This window comes from Anser anser (genome assembly GCF_964211835.1).
Source record: "Anser anser genome assembly, chromosome: 5".
Lineage (NCBI taxonomy): Eukaryota > Metazoa > Chordata > Aves > Anseriformes > Anatidae > Anser > Anser anser.
In genome coordinates this window covers 39,483,690-39,507,081 of record NC_139725.1, presented here as the reverse complement: position 1 = coordinate 39,507,081, position 23,392 = coordinate 39,483,690, and the positions used below count along the sequence as shown (strand labels likewise).

Genomic DNA, 23,392 nt, shown 5'->3' with positions numbered 1-23,392 from the left:
AGAACCAGTTATGAAATTCCATGTTTGAAGTTAGTCATGTGCATATTTGTTTTCAAGTCCATAGCTTAGACAATGCAGAACACAAAGGTAACATGCCACATTATTTTCCACAGTTCTATGGGTAGCTAGGAATAGCTCAAATGCACTGTACTGTCACTAATGCAGGCAGAGCTACCAGCATGATTTCTGCATGAGAAGGCAAGAAGTTTCTGACATGTAATTACACAAATCTTTACAGGTGGGATGGAAATTTTTTAAGTGATCTTGGTACTCAAACATCTGACTTAGGTTTATACACACAGCTGCGCTGCTGTCAAAAAGTAGCCAGAAGTCTGCTATATTTATACAAGCAGGTACATTTTGCAGAAGGACCTCTTAAACAGTAGGATTCAGTATAGTTTGTCTACAGACATAAATATTTCCCTATCTCTGTATGTCTTTTTCTCATTTGTCTTACTGTGTGTGTCCCTGTTCCTGTTTATGTCACCTAGGGCTCTCTCCACAGTGCTTACGAGTAAGAAGAATCTTCCACTGTTGTTATTGTTAGCATATTTTTGTTATAGTGAGAATAAAAACAGTATCTTGACCCTTTTGGTTTTCAACTCTTCCTCCTGATTTCCTCTGATTTAGAAGTGTATTTGTTTCTACTTGCCTCCTTTGAGACAGTCAGCTTGATTTCACATCACTGATAATCAGACTGACTTTATAACACATACTAAGTCACTGTTTTAGCAGAAAGTATTATGTTGTGTTTTTTTTGTGTGTGTCCCGGGATTTCATGGCTTTTGGCATGAAATACAGGGGAAAAAATGAAAATAAAAAAAAAAGAAAAAAAAAAGAAAAAAAAAAGCTTCCTTGTGGCTGCTGAACTGGGACTCCAAACCTGTTTTCAATCTTGCTTCAGTTGTAGACCTCTCAAGTGATGATGGGTAAATCATTTTCTCTCTCTGTCTCATCTTTGTAAACTGGGGAGAGTCATTGCTGTGAGAGGGATTGTCTTATGTCTGTCCAGCACATCTTAAAACACAGCTCTTACTTGGGTTTGGAGGTCTACGTCAAAGTATAACATAAAATTTAATAATCTGTAAAATGCTGACATGAACAACATACACGCAGTGGGAATTCCACTTTTTTTTTTTTTTTAAAAAAAAAAAAAGATTGTTCTTTTTACTAAAAATGTCAGCCAGCATGAGAAGAGTTTTAAGTCTAGGTCTTGACTTTACCACCACTGATGTTAGTTTACGTGACATATTTTTTAAATACCTGCTCAGGACCTGGTCCTTAGACATACGACAGGATTTCCATCCAAGTTCACTGCAGGTATTTTACGCTCTTCCTCCACTCCAGCTCAGGCCTCTTTCACTATTCGTTCTTTCCATGTGAGTTCTGTGTTCTTCATTTTAGGAATATTTTGTTTTTCATATTACAAGTGGGATAAATGGAAAAGCCAATGAAATACCTCTTCTGTGTCTTCTCTTATCCTGTGCCTTGTATGTTCTGGGACTGCTAATGTCAATCTCTGTGATTTATTTGCTGGGGTGAAGTTGTTCTGACCTGCAGTAACAAAGTACATCATTGTTGGCTTGCATGTTATAAAAATGATGCACAATACTCACATCTAAACGTCAGAATAAACCTTTTACGCAGCTCTTTGTCAGTTCTACAAATGGTTGCAGTTAATCGATGCTATAAAACTTTCCTTCAGGCACTGGTATTCAGCTTCCACACTGGGAAATGCAGTTGAGTCTAACATTTTAAATACAGGTGGTGTTACCTAATGAAATAACTTGCGGGTTGAAAATTCCTATCACTGAAAAAGCACAAAACTACGGTTGAGTTAGGGTATTTAAAAACATCTTTTGGTGCACTGGGAGAAGACACATTGTACAGACACTATTATTGTGCTCCTCTTTCTGCAGATGCTTTTAACTCTACCAGGGGTCTCGCGTCCCATTGGAACATCTATGTAATTTTCATTAACATTACTGGGATCTATGTGTATGAGCTGATGAGGACACACATTGAATTCAAAATTCTCTTCTTCTTTATTAACAAGTGTCATGCAAGCGTTGCCATGAGGGAAGCCCTGGGGACTTTTTTTTTCTACCCTATCCTGCCTTAACGAACACTGTAGATTTAGCAAAAATTTCAGGACTTCTCCAGGACATATATTTTTTTCATTTTGTATTTAGATATTTGCCATTCTGAAAGCAACTAGCTCCATCTCAAGGGCTGTGTTAAAAAAAGGCTGAGGAAAGTCTCCCAGGTGATGATGAACAATGTGGAAATCCTGTAGGATCTTATTGGAGGTTTTAATAGTGAATCACTAGCTAGACCCTTTTTTACTCTTATTTAGGTGTAAAAAGAGTAAGGATGACATCTGTAATTTTGCTCCTAAGAAGCTCTCAAAGAAACAACATTATATCAATCCAGGCCATTTTCCTAGCATTTTCTGACATTCTGGACACTCAAAAAGGGATGACATAAAGGGGGGATGTAAGAAGATCATGGTAGGAAAGGCAAGGAAAAAAAAAAAAGCCTTCTGGGACTCTCCTGTTATAGTACATGCTGTACTGTATCTGCGGCGAGCCCATGCCTAGAGGGCACAATCTATCCTTAAGTGTATGTGACCTACTAACCACAGTGAAAAAAGAGCAGGTGATCTGATTTACTGCTTTTCTGAGAGAATAACTTTTGCCTTGGCAGGATAAATTTGAAGGCAGCGCTCATTCTAATGCATGTGCTGCTACTCCCAAGGGTTTCATGGACCGTTCTTCAGAGCAGTTTCCCACCAGTTTTTCAGCAAAATTGTTGAAAAGGTCAGCACAGAACTGACCATATTCAGAAGACTGTTCAGTCCAGCTGTTGGAGTGTTTGCTGTTCCCATTTCTGGGCAGGTGAAAAAGAGTAAGTAATATTCAGAGAAAGCACTTCCGATAAAACTTTTCAAGGTCTCTGTATTTTAATTGATCCTTTCAAAGATCTCAATGTAAATCATAGGGTAGGTAAGTTAGAAACATTTTCTGAAAATGAAGGAAATAAAGCAAAGGAAACTAAGGGCAATAATGGGATTTTAGATATCTCAATTTTGGGCTGCCTAGCTTTAGCCAATTTAAATAGGTCCAATGTTTCAGAGGGCAGGGGCTTTGCAGTTTTTGGTAACTGGGACTCTGGCAGCAGAGTGGCAAATGTCTGTGACACATAAACTTACTAGTCGGTTTGGGAATTCCTGGTCAAAGTGACTTGACCAAGCTCATACAGTAAATCAAAAGTGAAACCTGTACAACAGGACAGAGTCCTGCTTTCTAAAGTTTGTTTAGTCAACCAGTTTGTAACACTTTCTTCCTGTTCCAGCTGAATCATTTAATCACTACAATACTATACTTTGTTTCAGCATTTTATATCGCCAGCAGGTGGGGATTTAAAAAGCACTTTTCTGTTCACCTTTTGGTCATCCTCATAACTTTCATCTGTGTATTGTTTTATTTTGCTAGAGGCTTTCCCAACAGGCTGGCTTTTTCTCTGAAAATCTGCATCACCTATGGAGCTATGAACTGTGACCTTCTGGTGCTTGAATGGTTCTACAGAAATTTCAAAACTTCATTTCCTTTCTTTTTTTTTCTTTTTTTCTTTTCTCCCTTCCTTTTCCCTTTCCTTTCCCTTCTCCTTTCCTTTCTCCTTTTTTATTTTCTCAAAAAGTTATTAAAGCACAGATTTATAGAGTTTGAAATCCCTTCCTACAATTCCTTGCTCTTTGGGCAGGCAGAGAATGTCGTTCAGCATTTGGTATTCTGGACTGCTCTGTTCAATAACCTCATGGATTTTGGAGCTGGATTTTTCAGTTTTTGATAAATACTAATTATACTTTTATGTTAGCAGCATTATCATAGCCCAATCTTCTAAATATTGTTCTGGTATCCCACTGATGGTGCTCCCCCTATGAATGTGTGGGGACTTCTTTGTTACTGAGGAGAAAGGCTCCAAAGAAAAATCAGTTGCTCAGGAAGGTGTTAGCATTTCAGTGAGTGCTGTTAGTTTTGTGTTTTTCCAACCGAACAAATTACTGGTGTAGTTAGGACATACATTTTAAGGATGTTGTTCTTCTTTTGTGATATAAAACCGATGTTTTGACCAATCTAAGAAACTACTTGTGCCAATGAGTAAGCCTCGATATGCAAATCTTCAAAACAACCTCTCACATCTTGCCTGTGCAATTGGTGGAACAAGAATCCTGGAGTTCCTTTCCTTTTGATGAGCAATTTCCTGCTTACCCTTCAGATGTTCTTCATTTCTTTACTTTCCTTCACTAGACAAAACTCTTCCTTTTGCTTTATGCTCAACTCAGCTGTCAGGTGTGCTGGCTACTGCCAACCTACATCTGCCTTGTAGTTTTCATCCCAACTATTGTCCTAAGTCAGGAACTACCTCCTGTGATCTATTTTCCTTAAAAGCTTATCTTTTGCATTTGCCACTGCTATGTGTGGCAATTTGATGAATAGATATAGATCTGCCCACTGGTGCATAGTGGCCTCGGGTTCTTGGCTCCTTTGTTCTGTTTGCCTACTGCTTAACTTGGCACTCTTTTTTGAGTAATGCCTTTTGTTTTCTGAGAGACTGCTGTGAATACAAAAAGCAAAGCCCCACTTCTTCATCTCATCAATCTCTTTGTTCATCTTTTACCAAATACCTGGGAACGTGTATTTCTGGAGCAAGGGACCCTTTTATCATCTTGCCATAGCCATCAGTCTCTGGCTTGTATTTCCCTCTAACTCTTCCTTTCAACGTTTTGTGAGAACCTAGGGTTGAATGTACTCTTCTCAGTCCCCAGGGGTGCAAAATTGCTAAAATCTGTGTGTTTTGCTATTTCCCACTCCGTGTCAAATGCCAGCTATGCAATATCTTCCAAGAGGTATGGCATGCCTCAGGATCACAATTCCTGCCTAGGAGTCATTTCTATAATTTTCCCTGCAGTAGGAATGGCAGGCTATTGGAACCAAGAAACCAAGTGCCTCTTGTAATTAAAACACCTATTACCCAACAGAATGACATTTAAAATGTTATGTGATAAAAGGAAGGGAAGGCAGAAACACAAATTGGGGGCTCTCCAATTACCTTGTGGACTTAAGTGGTTGCGGTGGGGGTTTACAGCCATGGGGACTTGTTATGGGATGTTTAAAGAATCAAAGATACGGAAAGAAAGGTGTTTAGGTAAGAGCAGGAGTGGGAAAATAAAGGTGTAAGTAGATAAAAAGGGCCAGTTGCATATAAACTGTTGTTGGCCAGTCTTAACACCTGTATGGCTATGCCCTGCCCGTGATCAGTGCAGCCTGTTCTATCACTAAATTCCTTTCTAATGCTGTCCTGTGCGAGGGCTCCCTATTCTGTGTGCATGTCTGTATCAGCCATGTTGCTTTGGAATGTTTTACATATGTAATAAATTTGTAACATAGAACTGTAGGGTGCATATGTACAGAATATCTAACAAACCACTCCACCTCCAAAGTTGGAGGTTAAAATTCAGTCTCATGAAATTCCCTTTGAGGTTATCTGATTTTACTTTTGTTTGGATGTGAGCCTTTGGTAACTACACATGTATTAAACTTTCAGTTCCGTAGTTTATAATTTTAGAGAAAAATTAAGGAGGACTGCATACATATGTACTGGATATTCAAGATTGCAGTCTTAAATTTGACATTAGAAGTATTCCTTCATTACATAAGTGTGGAATTAGGGAATAGTGCAAGAAAAACTTCCTAATGTAGAGTTCCAGAAACACCAGGACAAATACAAAGCTTACACTCCTATTTGTATCTGTCCTAGAGGCAAACAATGCTGACATCTTGGGCATCAAAGTTCCTTTTTAAAAAACAGTTTCATTTTATTATTTTACACGCATACAGCTGGAGGAGGACTGCAGCCATGGAGGCTTGCATATCCAGGTGCCAGTACATGGGCAGTCTGGGATCTAGAGGCTGGATACTGGGCAGGGATCCATGTGAACTGTGTGGCTAGCCATTTAGATATGTAGCACATCTATGTGTAATGTAAATGTGTGTTTTGTGTGTGCATGTCTGCTTGAAATGCATTTTTAGCTTTGCTAATGGCTGGACCTGTGCATGTAGAGCTGCAGCAGCCTCACCTCTCTCAGACTGGTAGATCTGGCATGATACATTTTCCTCTAAGACCCGTATTTGAATTGCTCCAGGTCATTTGCGCATTCCTGTCAGCCCAACAGATACATTCCCTAGATTGTCTCATGAATACCCCTATGTGCACAAATGAAACGTCCATACCAGTTCTGAGAAGTTGTACAGTTACTGCTGATTCCTTTTTCATCAAAATCTTACATCGCACATATAGCTAAAACCACTGTGCGTGTCTAACTCAAACTGTACCTCTTATTTTCTCTGGTAAAAACTCCCCTGTGGTCTAGAGAATTAATATTTTTACTTGTTCATCCTGGTCAAAACTTCTTAGGCTACTTGAAATCTCTGCAGAGAAATGCAGATATTCTAGGATGATGACTGACTACTCCACTGAATCATCTGTGTTAAACTCTTGAAAATTTGTTTTATTCAGTTATCTGACATCAAACAAGTTCACTGCATATTGTTAGAGTGCCAATAAAACATTCATGATAGCTGCTAATACATGCTCAACAGTCACTCAGAAGAGTCCAAATCACCAAATTCTCTGGTTCCTGAGCTCTACTGTTTCTACGTTTCCTTCTGAGCAGTCACCTTGCAGCTGGAACTGCTCCATACAGCTGCAAGATTTCAAGAAGGTTGCCTCACTCATCTTTTTTAATTAAAAAAAGAAAAAAAAAAACAACTTTTTAAGATTCTTGAACATTTATCAACGATTGCTGATTGTCTCAAGAACAAGTGAATTTGAATTGAAATCTCCCAGGAGAGACTATAGAGTGGGAGCATAGAGAGGACGCTTCTCCAGATTGTGGGATTCTCTTGAGAAAGCAACCTGCGGACAATGGAAGGTGCAGAAGTATTAAATAACTGTTAGGTATGCTAGGTAAGTGTTAATAGGTTGTCATTTAGATAAAGAAATGGCAAAAAAAAGTCATTTGGATTTAGTATTTATCTTAAATATAAACGTCTCTTCTTTCTCTCTCCAGCATCCTTTTAAGTCCTTGTAACACTACTATCTATTTTGTTATTAAACATTTTACATACTTTTACCTTAATCTGGCTTGAAATAAAGATGATATGTAGATGGCAAGCTAACAGTTCTTTTGGGCGAACCTTAACATGAGGTACTAGAATATACAGAATGCTGAAAATCCCCATAACAGTAGCCAAATACATAATAACAAGAAGAAACAACTCTCCAAAGTGTCTGTCTAAATCCTATCATGGTATATATCTCTATTGAGCAATGTGGACCAGTTTCTTTACGGAAGCACTACCTTCCAGTAACCAGTGTTAACTAGTTTAATTTCCCCAGCAAATCCTGGATAGTAGAAAGAATCTGAGTTGTGAGGGTATTCTAACAATGTGAAACACCACACACTTACATTACTGAAATCCCTTTCTTTTCCTAGGGTCTATCCAGACTTCTTAGAAAGATGGTAGATATCTAGTATAAAGGGGATGGATTCTCAATTTTAGACAGCATCTGTTTGGAGATGTGGCAGCTGTATATCATTATTCTCAACATAGGTATTTCAGTTTGTCAACAGAACTGATGCCTAAAGGTCCTGCAAACACCTTGCTTAGTTTCTTATGATGTACCTATGCAATCAAGTTAACATGCAAAACATTTTATTCCCAATACCACTTATCAAAGGTGTCATGCATCCATAGGTTTGTGGATGGAACATTGACGATGTGATAATGGATCTTGACATTGCAAATGCTGAATATCATTGCACCGTTTATTGTTAATGTGCCTTTATCATTGGTATTAGCTATTAGGCTCTCCTAATTGTAAACAACCCCCTAGTTTTTGTTAAATTATTCTTACCAGGAGAAGACTATTGACTCATTCTATGCTAATTACACAAGTTTATTGATGCCTTTTCTTGGAAGCCTGACACTTCCCTTTTTAGTAACTCCATGAATACGTTCAACTGAACAAGTGTAAAATATTGTATATAATAGCCTCATGGGCCTGTGTTTCATCTAGTTTCTTGCATCGTTTCATGATCCACCTTGACCCGTAAGATTCTCATGGGAATAAGAAGAAAGGTAATGGCAAGTACCTAAGAAAATAAATGAACACGAGGACTTTCAGAAGACACAAGCTAGTGTTAATGGGAGTGACTAAATATGAAGAAATGATAATGAATGAAGAATAATTTTGCTCTACTTTCTTTCAGAAGTATGATAAAACTGAGCAAAATTCTAGATCATTTTTTTCTTTTATTCACTCCTTACTCAAGCAACACCTTCACTGGCATCTGTGTTAAGTCCTTCCTGAGTGAAATTTCTCACTTTTAGGCCTTTAATGAGAATAAAAGTGAAATCACTAATGGTGACAGGAGTAAAAGTAATAAAGATGGTGATGATATGCTAACTGTACACTTAAGTTTACATTGCCCGTTCATTTAAGCCCAAGATGATACAAAACAAGGTCAGGGGAAATCATCCTGTATGCATCCCCAAAGATATCTGATATATCCAATGACAGCAAAGCCCTGTTTATTCAAAATACTTTTGGAACATCAAAACATTTGGATAAACAGGGCTTCAAATAATTGAGGGAGTTATTGTATAAGTAATTCACACCAGGGGGACATAACCTAGATTCAAAGGAGTGAGTTTCAGATCAAAGGGGTACAGATAAATTGGATTTTACTCTATACGAACAAATGAAATAAACAGCATTTGGTTATTCAGGAATCAAGAGGTGTCCAAATATTTTTTTGAAAAGAGCTTAGGTTGAAAGGTCAAAATTGTTGCAATAGGCCGTACAACAGTATACTCTTATGGAATGAAAATAACAAATAACTAAATGACACCAACAAGTTTTTTTGGTTTGTTTTTTGAGCTCACTGATCTTTTTGTCAGGGTCATCTAAATGTTTTTATTATTATTCCAGCCATGACACTGGCACATATTTTGTGTCAGAATGTAGGGATTTGCAATATTCAGGGAACTGTAATTCATTTTCCCCAAAGCACAATGTAAGCAAACTGTAAAATACACAAGTTGGGTCTTTTACAGACAACGTTGTCTGATTATTCATCTTTCTATTAATATCGTGACCCAGACATGCTTTATCTACATACAAACATCATAATCTCCAATTAAATGCCCTTTAAAATATAATTTTAAAAAGCTGTTAAGTGTAAAGATCCACACTGATATTCACCCCCTGCATTGCTGATACGGTAGCGTGGATAATTTACTAATTCAGACAAATAAACTGACTTTTCCACTTTCTGAAATTTATGCTTGTGTTCCTCTAATCGAACATTTCATGTAATGCAACGTTCATGTTCAGTCCCCCCTTTCTGTGTGTGTAGTGTCCTTTAACAGTGGGGGCAGCAGGAGAAAGACCATTTTAAGTGTTAAAAGTCCGAAAATCAGCGCATTTCCATTTTCTCCAACACTCAATTTCTGTGGCCGACAGTGCTTCCAGGAGCCCAGTCCTTTTGATTGCTCTGTTGCGAAGCCCTCCTGATGTCTTCAAGCCTCGTACTTTGGGGGTTTTGAGCCCAGACCTCATACTTTGAGGATTTTGAGCCCAAGCTTCGTATTTTGGGGGTTTTGAGCCTGGTTAGCCATCAGCCCTGGCAGCCAGCCCCACACTGCCCTGATGAGGGCCGCCATGCTGCTGCCATCACCTCAGCACTTTTGGCGGGAAGAGCGAGGCCAAGCCACCGCCATGTTGCTGTGGCTGCCAGCAGGGCTGCTGCATCCTCTTTCCTCCTCCCTAGGGTGTAGGGTAGAGGGAAGGTGAGCAGGGTGAGGGGAAATGTCACCCCAGTGTCAGCGGTGTTTTCCCCGAGTGCTTTTTCTTCCGTTCTCAGTGAGGGATGGACGGGTCAGGTTGGTGAGGCGTCGTGCAGGGACTCTGAGGGGAGAGAGAGGGTAGGAGTGTGATGGGTTTTGGGGGGGGTGAGGGCGGAGCAGCTGCTGGGGTTGCATTAAGTGGAGAACGAGCTATATTTAATCAAAGACTGGAGAAATGACAATTTCTAGTTTAGCAAAAGTGAGGTCATAGGGGAGGTAAGCCCCCCCCGTGGGGGCTGGAGGTTGCTGTAGGTGAACGGTAAAGCCAAGCCTCTCAGCAGAGCAGCAGCCATTAGCTGACAGACATACAGGTGAGGCCTGGGGGGCGTGGAGAAATAGGGGCAGCTTGGGGTGCACCACCCTGGGGTTTTACCAGCAGGTAGCTGTAACAGCACGCTTTGGAAGTAATTAAAGATGAACCATAAACCACAAAGCAGAGGAAGGTCAAAACTGGAGGGGGTTATTTCTTCAGGGAAACAGGAGGACACCTTGGAACTGGTTTAAGGTTTCAGTCTGCTGGCCTGGTTTCCTCACATATTCTCTTCTTGTTACTCTGCAACCTGTTGTGTGGAGTTGTGCTGCCTGTGTTACTGCTCCAGAGCCAATTTCTAGTGTTCTTCCAATTTCCGTTAGCAGGTGTTATATGTAGATTTAAGTATTAACAGAATATTTTTCCCTCTTTAAAAAAAAAAATGAAATAATCATTATATGTTGCTTATTGAAAGAAATGACTATTTCAGGTAAAGGATACCCCCCCCCCCCCCTTTTTTTTTTCCGTCACTACTTTTCCTTTCTTTTACAGGCTTGTCATGGCTTTCTGCTCTGACTGAAGAATCCTTGTTGTGTGTTGTGTCTCGGTTGTGATTCAGTAAGGATATCTTGACCAGTTGTCTGCCTGGAGTGGAGCAGAGAAGAGAAGGTACAAATGGAACTTCTGTGTGGTATTGGTTTCAGTTTGGTAGCCATGGAGTCTGAAATTGTATGGCCCTGAGTCCACAAAGTAGGCTTGTGCCTATCTTGCAGCATATACTTTTTATTTATTTATTTCAACAAATGCTTTTAGCTCTCAGGGTTAAAGACCTGTGTAAGTATTTCAACAAAGACAATGCAGGTTTTCTTACGCTGCTAGTATGGAGTCTGTGAAGGCATCACCTGTGTATCTGACAATCATTTCCTATTCTCATTTAATACTTGGATTTTCTGATGTGCTTCTAATGAAGATAGCGGCCATGCCATTTTTGGCCTCTTCACCTAAGGACCTAAAGTCTATTTGCTCTCATCAAATTCGAAAGCAAGTCTGTCACAGAGTTCAGTAGCTACAGGATTGGCCCTGTTTTTCCCCATCATTTTTTCGTTTTCCCCCAAATGCTTTCTTTAAAGGGTAAAACCTATGGAAGATGCAGGATCAAACAGAATTAATGAATTTCTCAAGCTCATTTTCCAAACTAGATTTTTTTTTCTTTCCTATTTCCTGACACAGTCTCAGCCTTTATTCCATATTGTGGAAGTACAGCTGTATAGTGGAGTATAATTCAAAAAAATGTGTATGCCTGTGATTTAAAATAATAAAAACTCCTTAATTATATTTAATTGTGCCTTATCAATAGCCTGATAAACTTAGGTGTTTGCTGTTAGCATTGATTATGATTCTCTGTAGCAGGCAGAAGCAGTAACTGCTGCTGATGGCAAAGAAAAGATAGTGGAAGGAGGAGGGGAGAAGGAGGTGGGAGACGAGAGATTGGCTGCTTTTAATGTCAGTCAGAGCTGCGGGCCCCGGCTCTTCCGCTGCTCTAGCTCTGGCTCTCCCTTGAACAGCTCCTAGAGGGAACAAGGCGTGCGGAGCTCAGATCACCAGCATCATGCTCCTTGGGCTTGGATCATAGATCCCCCTCTTTGAACGGTAAAATAACTCCTTCGTCCATCAGCGTCCCAGACAGACCTTGCGAGAGAACATACACGTGAGAGAGAAAGAAAAGAAAGAGGAGGAAGAGAAAAATCTGCGACCAAGTGGACTAAAGCAAAGAGAGTGCTTTGCTTGCACAGCTGCAAAGTGGGAATTTAAAGAACTGCAGAGAGAAATTCCAGCTCATCAGCACATACACATTGCAGAATTACAGATCCAGGTAGAAATGACATCAACAGGGAAAGAAGGCAGCGGAGCTCAACATGCACAATATGTTGGACCCTATCGTTTGGAGAAAACCCTAGGAAAAGGACAGACAGGTTGGTTCTTTTGCAGCAGCACCCGCACTAGGGGGAAGGTGCTGTAGCAGCCAGTGAGATGTTGGGGATGGGTTATATGAGGGTTTAGGTTTTCCCATTTGGTGTTTTAGTGGAGAAAATAGAGGCAAAAATCCTTTATGAATATTAATTTTTGAGCTTTCATTTTATTTTTTTCCTATTTCTTATTTTTGAAAAACCAAAGAAAAGCCCAGGATGCTTTATGTTCATTACTCCTGCTAATGGGTGTTGTTCTGATGACAGCAAGAGTGCATGCAGAGGAAAAAATAGATGGTCTGCTGTTGCTGGATTTCACATCAATTTCTTCGCTGCCCTACTTAGGAGTCTTTTCTTTTTAATCAAATTATATTGAAATGAAAGGTTCACAGCCTGTAGTACCAAGGAGGTGGTGGTGGTGGTAGTGGGGGAGTCACCAGCAGTATTTCATGACATCATGATTGAAAAGGGTGTAGTCCTTAAGGTGCAGTTGGTGGTGGTGGTGGGAAATATGTACAGTATGTCTGTGGCACTGACTGCTATGGGCATTAAGCAAATATGGATGGATGAGCTGGTGTTTTTTGTGGCGAGCATCTGAAATAAAAGGAAAAATAGAGGATCAGTAGCAGGATTCATTCTGGTTACCCTGTGTTTTTGTGGGAGGGAGGGGGGGAGGGGAGTTTATTTAATTATTTCTCTTAAAGCTTGTTTATGAAAGTCGCCCCCAGCAGATTTTCCTGAATGGAACAGTGGTAAGAAATATTAAAAAGAGGAAACAGAGTGGAGGGAATTAACAGAGAGCAGGTGCTTCTGCCCTACATGACATAATTAGATCCCCTAAATGCGTTCAAGATCTGGACTTGCTGTTGCTTGCTTAGATAGCATATTCACTTCAAGGGCAGGGGAGCTTTAATTGAAAGGAAAACCTTTAAAAAATGCCAAAATGTCTTTCCTGTTTTTTTTTGTTGGTTTTGGTGTTGTTCTTTTTTCTAGTAACAGGTGCAATAAGCGATGGGATCTGGCAATTTCATTGCGTTGGGAGACCCCCAAAAGTGGATTGAGACTTCAGATGATAATTTAGGGAAAGGGGAAATCAGCCATAGGGGGGCTTCTTTGGGCATGTGGGTATTAAGTGTTGTTCATTATGGTGGGACAATAAAACATGATGCATTGTGGTGTGGTGGTTTTTCTTTTTTTTTTTTTTTTTTAAAACCCAGCCGAGCTTTGCCCATCTGTTGTCTAAAGGATTTAATAGGCGTTTCCATCCCCAGCTGCTGCCTCTGCTCTGCCTGCTTCCTCATTGCCCTGCGTGGCAGCAGCTCTGCAGTCCGCAATTTTCTTAGGGACACAGTCAAAATCCAGATCTTTCTCTGTAAGAAGCAATGCTCTTCTGAGATGATTGATTATAACTCCCCCCATCCTTCCCCTCCTCTTCACAACCCCATAGCAACCGTTCAGAGACAGGGATGAAGATGACATTGTCTTCCAGTGAAAGTGACTTTTATTTATATTTTTGTTTTTCTTTTTTTTTTTTTTCAAATATTTTCAGTGTATCAGCTGCTAAAGGTAGCTTTCTGACAGTGTTTTGGTTACAACCTTTATTCTTTGCACAGCTCAATAAGCCCTTGCTTGGACAGCTATATTCTTACTGAAATCTGCTCTGATGATGGTAATGAAAATACTCCACCAAAAAATTGCAGTGTATTGTTAATAAAACTGACCTATTTCTGCTGGTAATGTTTTTCCTGGATACTCCAGGTGATCAAAGAGCCAGCTGTGGATGACAAATTCATTTTTGTCTTCATCACCATTTCCTTTTCTCTCTCACCTTCTCAGCACCCCTCCCTTTCCTATAAAATACAATTGTCTAAGATTCCTGAAAATACAACTGCATTAACCTTTTGCTCCAAATCTTACAGCCTGACGTTGTGGTCCTAAAGGGTTATCTGCAGCTTTGGTTATTTTTTTCCTCTCTGCTAATCTTCCTATCTTCCTCCTAAGTGATTAGAGACGTGGGGGTGGAGAGAGAAGGAGAGCATGTATTTAGAGGCTGCTGTCGGCCTCTGCAGTTATTCAAACAGCTGGACAAGGGTGAAAGTTTCCTTTTGCAGTTTTACCATATAACTGATCTTTATAGATAAGTCTGTGTTGCCTGCACACATGAGAGCACATAAATGTACAATGCGTGGTGTCATAGAAGCTTGGGGGGGAGAGAAAGCTTAAAAGTAGCTGATGTCAGCCTATGTCTTCCTTGCTATACCCGCCCTTCATCAACAGAGTAATACACTGAGGTGAAATCTAGCTTGGTGTTAAACATACGTGGCTAAATATGGAAAGAAGCCTTCTGGTCTTCTCGCATTTTCTGTGCTAATCACATTTGGGAGCATGCAGAATGGTATGAACAGTGTGTGGTAGTAGCTAGTCTTCTTCCTGCTTGTTTTGGAGGGTGAGCAGGCAACCTGCAGTGTTTTAGGGGGAGGACAACAAGCGCAGTGTGAGGGCCTGATTCGCCATACTGTGTTGTCATGGTGGGTAACTTTGAATTTGGGTTGCAGTGGCCTAAGTCTGAAAATAGTGGCTGTAATTATTCCTTTAGAGCTTGAATTTTAACCCTGGAAGATTAGGAGGTAATAGCTTGGCATATGTATGTGTATATTTCTAGGGAGATGGGAAGGAGAGAAAAATCCTGCAAAATGTAATGATGAATGGAAAGAAAGCTTAAGTTGTGTTGCAATGTCCTATTCATTTTACAGTGATCTTCATAGTCGTCATTTTTATTTTGAGTAAAATTCTGACTATATCAGTTATGCAGCTTTAGCTTTGCTCCCAGATACGTTGATGCACAAATCTGTTAATCACTCTAACCTGCTTTTGCTGAGATCCAAAGAAGAGGGTCTTGGGGAAAAGCCTGGGTTCACAGCTCAGGGCAGCCTTAGAAAGGGCACCGTGGAAGGGGAACTTGATGGTAAGTAGAACTCTCCATTAGCTCTCTCTCCATGACGTTCTCACGGATTACCTTCTTAACAGCTGAAAAAAGCATTCACCACCAGCAGCCTACTGGGCCCTGCAGAGAGGTCCAGATGCTGTGACTGTGCCGTCAGTGGAACCTGGTCACATCTGTCTGTGGGTGGGCAAAACCCACGTGGAAAAGCCTTTAGTTCAGATTGATGGTAGCAGACGGTGCTGAAAGCGTTGAGTAGGATTCAAAATAGGGTATGCAAAATTTGTCCTCAGCGGCCTTCTTGGCTGGTGTTTCGAGCTTGCTGAGGGTGACTGATGCCACAAATAGAGGATTAGGGCCTCTTAGTCAGAGAAGTCCTGAAAGGGCTGCATGGGGCAGAGCTGAAAGATGTGTGTGCTTACACCTTTTCTGAGAGTGGGAATGATAGAGAATTATTTTCATTAATGTAGCATAAGAATTTAACGTTATTTGCGTATTCTAGTGAGGTGGTTTTCTGTTGCCTGTTTGCTTTTGTAATAGCATGAATTCTGAGCATTTCCCTTGTTTTGTTGCAGCTTGACGAATAGGTCGTGGAATCTCTATTTGTATGGTTTTACAGGAATAGAAGCAGCAGCATAATTTGAATTATTATACTCAAAACATTTTATTTTACAGAAATCTCAGTGCAAAAGATTATTACTATATATATGAGTGTGTGGGGAAAGGTTGGTTTATGTAAGTTTCATTGAATTACATTCTACTACAGTTAATTGTAGGAGGTTTCCATTGTAATTAACAGTAATGAGGAAAAAGATGTGTGTCATGTTACGATAACACACGTGGAAACAGTGTGCCTTAAGAAACCCCAATCATACCTAAACATGAAATACTGTTTTAGTTTTCTTAGCTCAGACAGACTGTTTTCCATTTGCCGCTAATTTTGTGTGAAATCAGCTTCTTTTGTATTCCTCTCTCCTTATTTAATTATTTTTATTCCACAAATATTTTTGCTCGTGTGTTTCTCCTGGCCTCATTAACCCCTATTTCACCCTTGAAATTCTTAATAGTAATTCAGATTGCAGTCATTAATAAATACTCACTAGAGTCAAAGATGAGGAACTGAAGTACTGCTTCACGTGAAGGCTGCAGCATTTCAGAGGGTTTTCTTGTATTTTCATTTGACAATTGCTTTATGGACTTCACCATCATTGTTTGCTATGGCACCAAATCAATGTCCGGTTGAGATTTCCGGAACACTGTGCTGTCTACAAGTAATAAGAGACCGGCTCGAAGTGGTTGTTACCCTATTCACTGTAGTTTTTTTTTTTACCAAGATAATCTCAGTGTTGCTGATCCATTTTGTCTTGTTCCTTTCATTCCATTTTAAGCTCAGTCCTGCATTCAATACAAAGAATCCTGCTGGAAACTCATGGCACTTTGACCTTTGCAAAAAGTGTAGGGGTCCCTCTTCTGACTTGTATACCATGTAACTTTCAGCTATTTCTTTATATAATGTTATCTGTATGAGCAAAGCGTTGAGCAATCTGCTGTTCGGTTATATAAGAGAGATCGTTACATTTGAGTCTTAGCAAATTTAATAGCCTTTGATTCAGCAAGGGCTTGAACAGGATGTTTCTTTACAGCCTTAACCACCTGTTTCCATGACACCGTCAGAAACTGAAATTTGTTAATTTTTTGTGTGTCATACTTGGTTGAAATTGAAAGCTTCAAATCTATTGGAGGAGTGTTGGGTAGACAATGCAATCTCAGAAGCCCGGTTCCTTTAGGTAAGTGGGCTAAACAAAGTCTGTCTTTTTCATCCATAGTGCTATAGTATTTTTTTGTGCCACTGGGTTGGATCTAGAGACGATTCTAAACGGGTACAGCTTTATTCAGTTTAGCTGTCTAGATGAATATATAGTTATAGAGGTGTAAATCATAAATCATCACCTTTTTAAAAAATATATATTCTATATATGTTTTCATGTATTTATTTTCCTTATGAGAGTTGCTTTCAAAACAGTGAGTCTGCATCCTTTGCAGTGATAATCTGTGAGGATTTAAACGGTTAATTAATAATAATAATAGAAATCCAGTGTTGCAAGCAATACTATGGGCATTAGAGGTCTTAAGAAAAAACTTCTAGTGAAATCTTGCCAGGAAGATTAGATCATAGTGACTTAGACTTAATGGACTTTCCAGGAATGATTATGGGTTTGGGGAGATGTAGTTGCTCTTAATTTGAGTTACCTTTGGTCTGATTGTTCAAAAGTACCATGTGCCTGCATTTGTGACTGAAGTAAACTAGTATTACCGTGAGCATTGTGCTTTCTGTCTGGACTTACAAGTCCAGGCTTCCCTTTTAAGACTTTCACTTTTTTATCTGCAAACTCCTTTTTGCCAACTACAGTGAAAATGGACTTTTACCCTTCATCCTTCTATGAACTTTGTGGAGGCATGCCATCAGTCTTTATCCCAGTTTAAGTAGCAAAACCACTATGGACTTGATGAAATGGGAGTAGGCTCTGGTGGTTTGTTTTTCTTTGTAAAAACACAGTAAGCTTTCTCACCAATGAGTTGTTAGAATTCAGATACACTGTCAAATGAGTAGGCCTTTATGACTATTTATATACCTGCATTCCAGACGTCAGCAGGAACTACGGAAGCAGTGATTTCTCAGAGTTTTTGCCCCGTTCTAATGTTTTTCTTTCTACTCTCTGTCAGCACCACTGCAGTGGGAAGGGCTATATTGGAATGGTAAGAAAGGCTGGAGAAATCAAAAATGTTCAGAGGTAAACTTTGTTGAGAGGGGGAATTCTTTCTGATCTTGAGAAAACCTGTGACTCCATAACAAGAGCAAACATGGTATTCTTAAAAAGGTCTTTACAGTAGTTTTTATAAATTGCAGCGGAACAGCCAGTGAATGTTTTGGATTCTCCAACACTACAATATTTTTCAGTATACCATAAGACTCCATAAAATACAACATATGGAGTAAATTTTAATGTTATATGCTTTATAGAGTTAAACAATAATCGCAATGGTGGTAATAAATATTGATGTTGCCCTCAAAATTAAGAGGTAGGTAATACAGAACAAATGTAGGTGGTGAAAGAAATCTAGCTCTCAAACAGAAATTGAAAAGAGATGAGAGATTCGGCATTAATGCCCTCTGAGGTAAGAGATATTGCATGGACTACCTATTATGACCTTAGGAGAAAAGTCAGAGTGAGAAGAGATGGAAGTCTGGATGTAGATTTCCAGAGCAGTGGAGTCAAAGCAGGCACACAAATGGATGCTCAGGGAATGCTCTTTTTCACATGCTGAGATACTGTGAACTGCCCCTGTGAAGTCAGTTGGCCAAGCTGACCTGACTTCATTAGGAAGTTCATCAAACCCCTGATAAATAGGCAAAGGTGCCTATTTTACACATTAGAACTATTGCTAATAAAATTCTGATAAAATTCAAGCAAACAGTCTACCCCTAAGATTTCTTTGTTAAGTCAGAGTTTTTAGAAATTAGGTCTAAATGGAATTTAGGTGGAACAGAGGAAATTATGTTGGTTCATTTCATAAGTGTGTTAAACGCTGATGTTGCTGCAAGCGTTTTTTCATAGTCATCATTTGTGACACAGATGCCTAGGAGATCGCTGTTGTCCTGTGGACTGTACAAGCGGGAATATACTGTTTATTTCACAGTGACCTTGGGATACAGTTTTTACAGGCTAATAAATGGAAGTGTGCATCAACAACTGAAAATATTGCCAAGGACATGGACAGAGGAAGCAAGATATATTTAGAAAGGGTTTGGCTGAAATGTTAATATTAAAGTTCTGTTTGGAAGGCTTTGAGAATAAAGAGCAAGATGGATCAAAATGGTAAATGTTGGTGTTTAAAAAATAAATAAATAAATAAATCCAGATAGATTCTCTTGCAAATGGGACAGTCTTTGTAGTAGTTCAGAGTAACCTTCAGGCAGATGGAAGCAGCTGATGTACTCAGCACTGGATTGGGTAGGGCAGAATATTTATCTTGGTTTGTCAGCTCTTACAGTTATATTTTGAGAAATTTATTTATTTATTTCCTGAAGGCCACAGAGATCATAGTCAACTGGCATAAATTGAAGTAGCCCTAAAGCTGCCCTGTCCTAATAGCTGAATTTTCTGTGCCAGTCTGTTTCTGTGTTTAACTTTTGCTGTTTGTTCTGTTGGCCTCCTTGCATAAATATTACTGCATACATAAGAAGAAAATAAATGTTTTTCAATTCCTTGTTTAAAGAAATATTTTTCATTTGCAGTGATACAAGGGATGAGGTTAGACTGGAAGGGACACTTGCTTTAGCAGTGGTAAGCTACAAAAAGGCTCTTCTAGGTTTTCTTATCTAACGTTTACCTATTGATAATGAGTGATTTGGCAATTAAGGAATTTTGGGGAAAAAAAAGTATAGCTTTCTGGTAACTGGCTAAAGGAGGTTATTGCTGGTAAAAACTGTGCTCAAGATTTGTGACATCAACTGAGAGTAAATGGGTTCATGCTGGGGTTGGAGGGTGTCGAGGGAAATGAGAATCAAGTGGCTTAGGGTGTGCAAATGCTTGTGTGTGTGTGTATATATATATACTTAAAATGTTGCAACACTATGTGGGCATGGTATAGACATGATAATATTTCCAGTGAAGTACTTAACTTTTTTTTATTTTTGTTTTGAAAAAAAGGTTGATGGAAAACTGTTTTCAGGCATTCATTTAGTAAGTGCTCTTCTGGCTGCCTTCGTCTGCTTAGCAAACAACATACTCTCTTTATATCCTCAGGCTATTGCAATTTTGATTTGCTGTCTTTTGCAGTATATGTTTAATGTGGGAGGAAAAGAAATTGTGATACCTGGTATATATTTTTTAAATAATGTCTGCATTACATATGTATTAACAAGCCCTGCTTTTGCAGCATCATTCATCTGTGTATTCAGCCTTATGTAGCATAAGCTGAGTGCCCTGTCATTTAGATATTAAAAGCACCATTGACTGGAACAAAATAATGGAGCTGGTTTCTGGGAGAAATAAACTGGTCTGGACCAAAAATGTATTAGTTTTCTCTCTGAAGGCTGCCCTTGGACCTACAAATTTGTCTGCCGAAGGTTGAGCACTGGTCTTTCACCGCATGTGAGTGTGCCGGGTCTTCATACCGACCCAGCAGAGGTTGGTGGTGGAATTCCTTAGCTTTTTCTCTTCTTTGACTCTCTTTCTTTCTTATGTGTGGCTGGCAATGTAGGCGCTGAATTTCTGCTCAAATGCTCTCCTTGGAAAAGCGAGTGTTTATCTGTGTTGGTACTAGATGAGGTACCCGTAGCCCTGCTTCATGATGTTGGTTTGTCAGCCCTATGACAATATAGTTGGTGAGAAAGAGCCATAACATAATTGCAGCTAAACATAGGCTGATGGACAATTTCCTTTTTTTTTTTTTAAACAACATCCTGCTCTACTAAAGGTTAAGCTAGGCTATCATGACTATTCTAAGACTACCATTTTATTGCATTTGAATTAAAGCACTAGTAGGAAAAGAAGACTTCAAGTTCCAGGTCCTTGTGGAGTGATATGCACTGTGTGGCATGTTTCAAAATTTCTCACGCCTTATGCTGACTCAATGTCAGCTGGGAGTTGAGTTAACTCATCTTACCTGCCACTTGTCCAGGGTAAGTTTCAGTGAGTGACTGTGTGGATTTCTTTTAATACCTGTGACTTGTCCCTACGTTTAAGGAATGGATTTGACTCAGATTTTTACCTTCCTGGAATCTCTTCATCTCTCCCAGTGTTCTATTCCGAAGCTCTCAACTTCAGGTTGTAAGCGATGGGTAGTTCGGCTGTCACATCCAGATGATTTGCTGCCAGCAGGTAAAGGATTGAGCTCAGTTCTCCTCTTACAGTTCTGGTCATCTCTGTTTTTACTTGAGTTGCCTTGCCTCTTCAAACTATACACTAGTTCCTAATCTAGAGGATGCTGGATGGGTATTAGGTTTTTCTACAGCTGCAGTCTCCTCAAGCAAATTAATGAAGGCCTTAGGAGGGAATTCTGAGAAAAATGTTGGTGTTCCAAGACTGAGCTCCTTAATCATTTCAGTCCTGTTTAAGTAGGTTGATGATTACCGTCAGAAGAGCTGCTAGAGATACTCAAAAGCAGACACGTAGCCTATCTGTAAAGAAACAGATTTTTTTTGAAGTCTTTTCAAATTATATGGTCATGGTGGAATGAAAAAATAAGTGAATTCTGGATTTTTCTCCCATATTATATACAGTTGTATCATCTTTGGAAAATTAATACTAATACATGGTGTGCCCTTGGAAAGTTTTTGTTATGTACGATTTCCACCTTTCATGCATCTTTTCTAGGTTGTGAACTGATAGGAAGAATAACTTGTGTTACATTACGTGCATATAATCCCTTTCATGGTAAGGCACTGATCTCAGATGGGTCTTTTTGTGTTTAGAAATTCCATCTCAACACTATAAGAAACTTCTCTGTTTTCAAAGAAGAAACTGGGAGGGTGGTTGAACCTGTCGCAGGTTGTCCAGAGAGGTTGTGGAATCTCCATCCTTGGAGACACTAAAACCCTTACTGGGCCCAGCCTGCTCCAGCTGTTTGTGCTGTGACCAAGCGGGTTGGATTTGATGATCTCCAGAGATTCCTCCCAACCTCAGCTATTCTGCGATTCTGTGTTATCCCATACAGCTAAACTGTAACATTTTTAGTACACTGTGAAACTAAGGAAAGCTGTTTCTTGCAGTTTTGTACCTTGTGTTCCCTCATCCTCCTGATCTCTCTCAAGTCTCCTCTCTCTTATGCTAGATGAGAACTGTGTTTGTGGCTGATTTGGATCTTGCTCTGCTAGCTGTCCATCTTTTTGCTTTCTCTTGGACTAGATTAAGGATTAAATCCCAGTCAGTCTTTCCTTTGTAGGAGCAATCGTTTGTATCTTTTTTTCTCCAGGCATTCAGCACGAAACTTAGGAAATCTTTGAGACTTCAAACTTCAATGAAATTGGCTAATAGATTTTGATGTGATGGGAGGAATTACAGGCAAACAGCCTGAACATCTAAATTTTGTTTCCTTAGGAAAGCAGACTGAAGCAAAGCTGTCATAAACAGTGCTGCTTTTCTAAATTGCATTTTGAAAGTCATGAGGTGCTGCTATGGCAGATTGGGATTGCTGGAGTACAGCTACTCTTCAGATACTGCCCCTCACCTTGGTTAAAACTCTTACACCAAAGCTGGGAGAAAAAAGTGGTTCTAAAGTGGCTCATTGTGATCCCCTAATGCTGGGGGAATCCCCAGTTATCTTGATAAGCTGGACTTCTGCCTGCTAGCTGCTGCTGGAGCACTGCAAAGCGGGAAGGGAGGAGGCTCGAACTCCTTTCTGTTTGCAAGCTGAGCTGGATGACTGGGGAAGGTGGGAAGAAGGGAGCCCTCGCTGTATTTCCTCTGTGTATCCATGTTGGTACAGTGGCAGTATTTGAAGTAGTCCTTTCCTGCAGAAAGCTGAGAGGAAGACTGAGAGCTGTTTGTGTGTTTGCAATGCCTGTCTGTACAAAAATGGTCACCAAAGACAAAGCCAAGTATTATATTAAAACTTGGCAATGACACAAGTGCCATAGCCCTATTAAACACGGGCATTTGTATTGTTGAAAAGGCATGGCCATGAGTGGCACAGCTTTTAAGGATCCTTCTGCTTTGTGAGCAGCAGCCTTAAATAGCTTTTGAAATTAGTTAAATCTACACTTCTCCTTTTCTCCCAAACTTCCCACTCCTATAAATCTGTAAAGCTTGTTTAAACTTAGCAATTGTCAACAAGAAAGAAAGATCTGTCCTAGTGTTTCTAGGTTTTGTCTGGTGCTGCTTTTCTTCTGGGTCTGTGGTTTACTTCATTGCTCATATTTGTGAAATTGCATCTTTTTTGCTTCTGGTTGTTTTCTGATTGTGCTGAAGACGTTACTTAGTCAAATTCCCCACTCTATTTCATCTGTGCAGCCCCAGTGACTTCAAGGCCCTACTCAAGTTTGTCTGAGAGGGGAGTTTGACCTGTGAGCAAGCTGCTTATTGATGATAGCAGAGGCAGACCTCTGGCAGTGTTCTAGTTAAGAACAGCCTAGGAATGCATCTCCTCTGCAGTGAATATTCAAACAAATTAGAGCACAAAGTGGAATGATGCTGTAAGTGAATTCAATTCAAACTGAAAATACAGGCACGTTTTACACATTACTGTCCTTTGTCCT

At 39.7% G+C, this 23,392-nt stretch overlaps 1 protein-coding gene across 5 annotated transcripts in view; it reads left to right on the top strand.

Annotated features, from left to right (window-relative positions):
* The first annotated feature begins 10,304 nt into the window (after positions 1–10,304).
* The window catches only part of BRSK2 (BR serine/threonine kinase 2), a 308,156-nt gene continuing 295,068 nt past the window's right edge, over positions 10,305–23,392 (top strand). For 2 of the 5 annotated variants that reach the window (XM_083838564.1, XM_083838565.1), the window contains exons 1-3: positions 10,309–10,479; positions 10,777–10,893; positions 11,790–12,197. In XM_083838564.1, coding sequence (XP_083694690.1) covers positions 12,104–12,197 — 94 coding nt within the window. In that variant the 5' untranslated portion in view covers positions 10,309–10,479; positions 10,777–10,893; positions 11,790–12,103. Of the gene's footprint in view, positions 10,480–10,776; positions 10,894–11,789; positions 12,198–23,392 lie in introns of all 5 variants that reach the window. The other 3 variants (XM_083838563.1, XM_083838566.1, XM_083838567.1) reach the window with 3 other exon arrangements.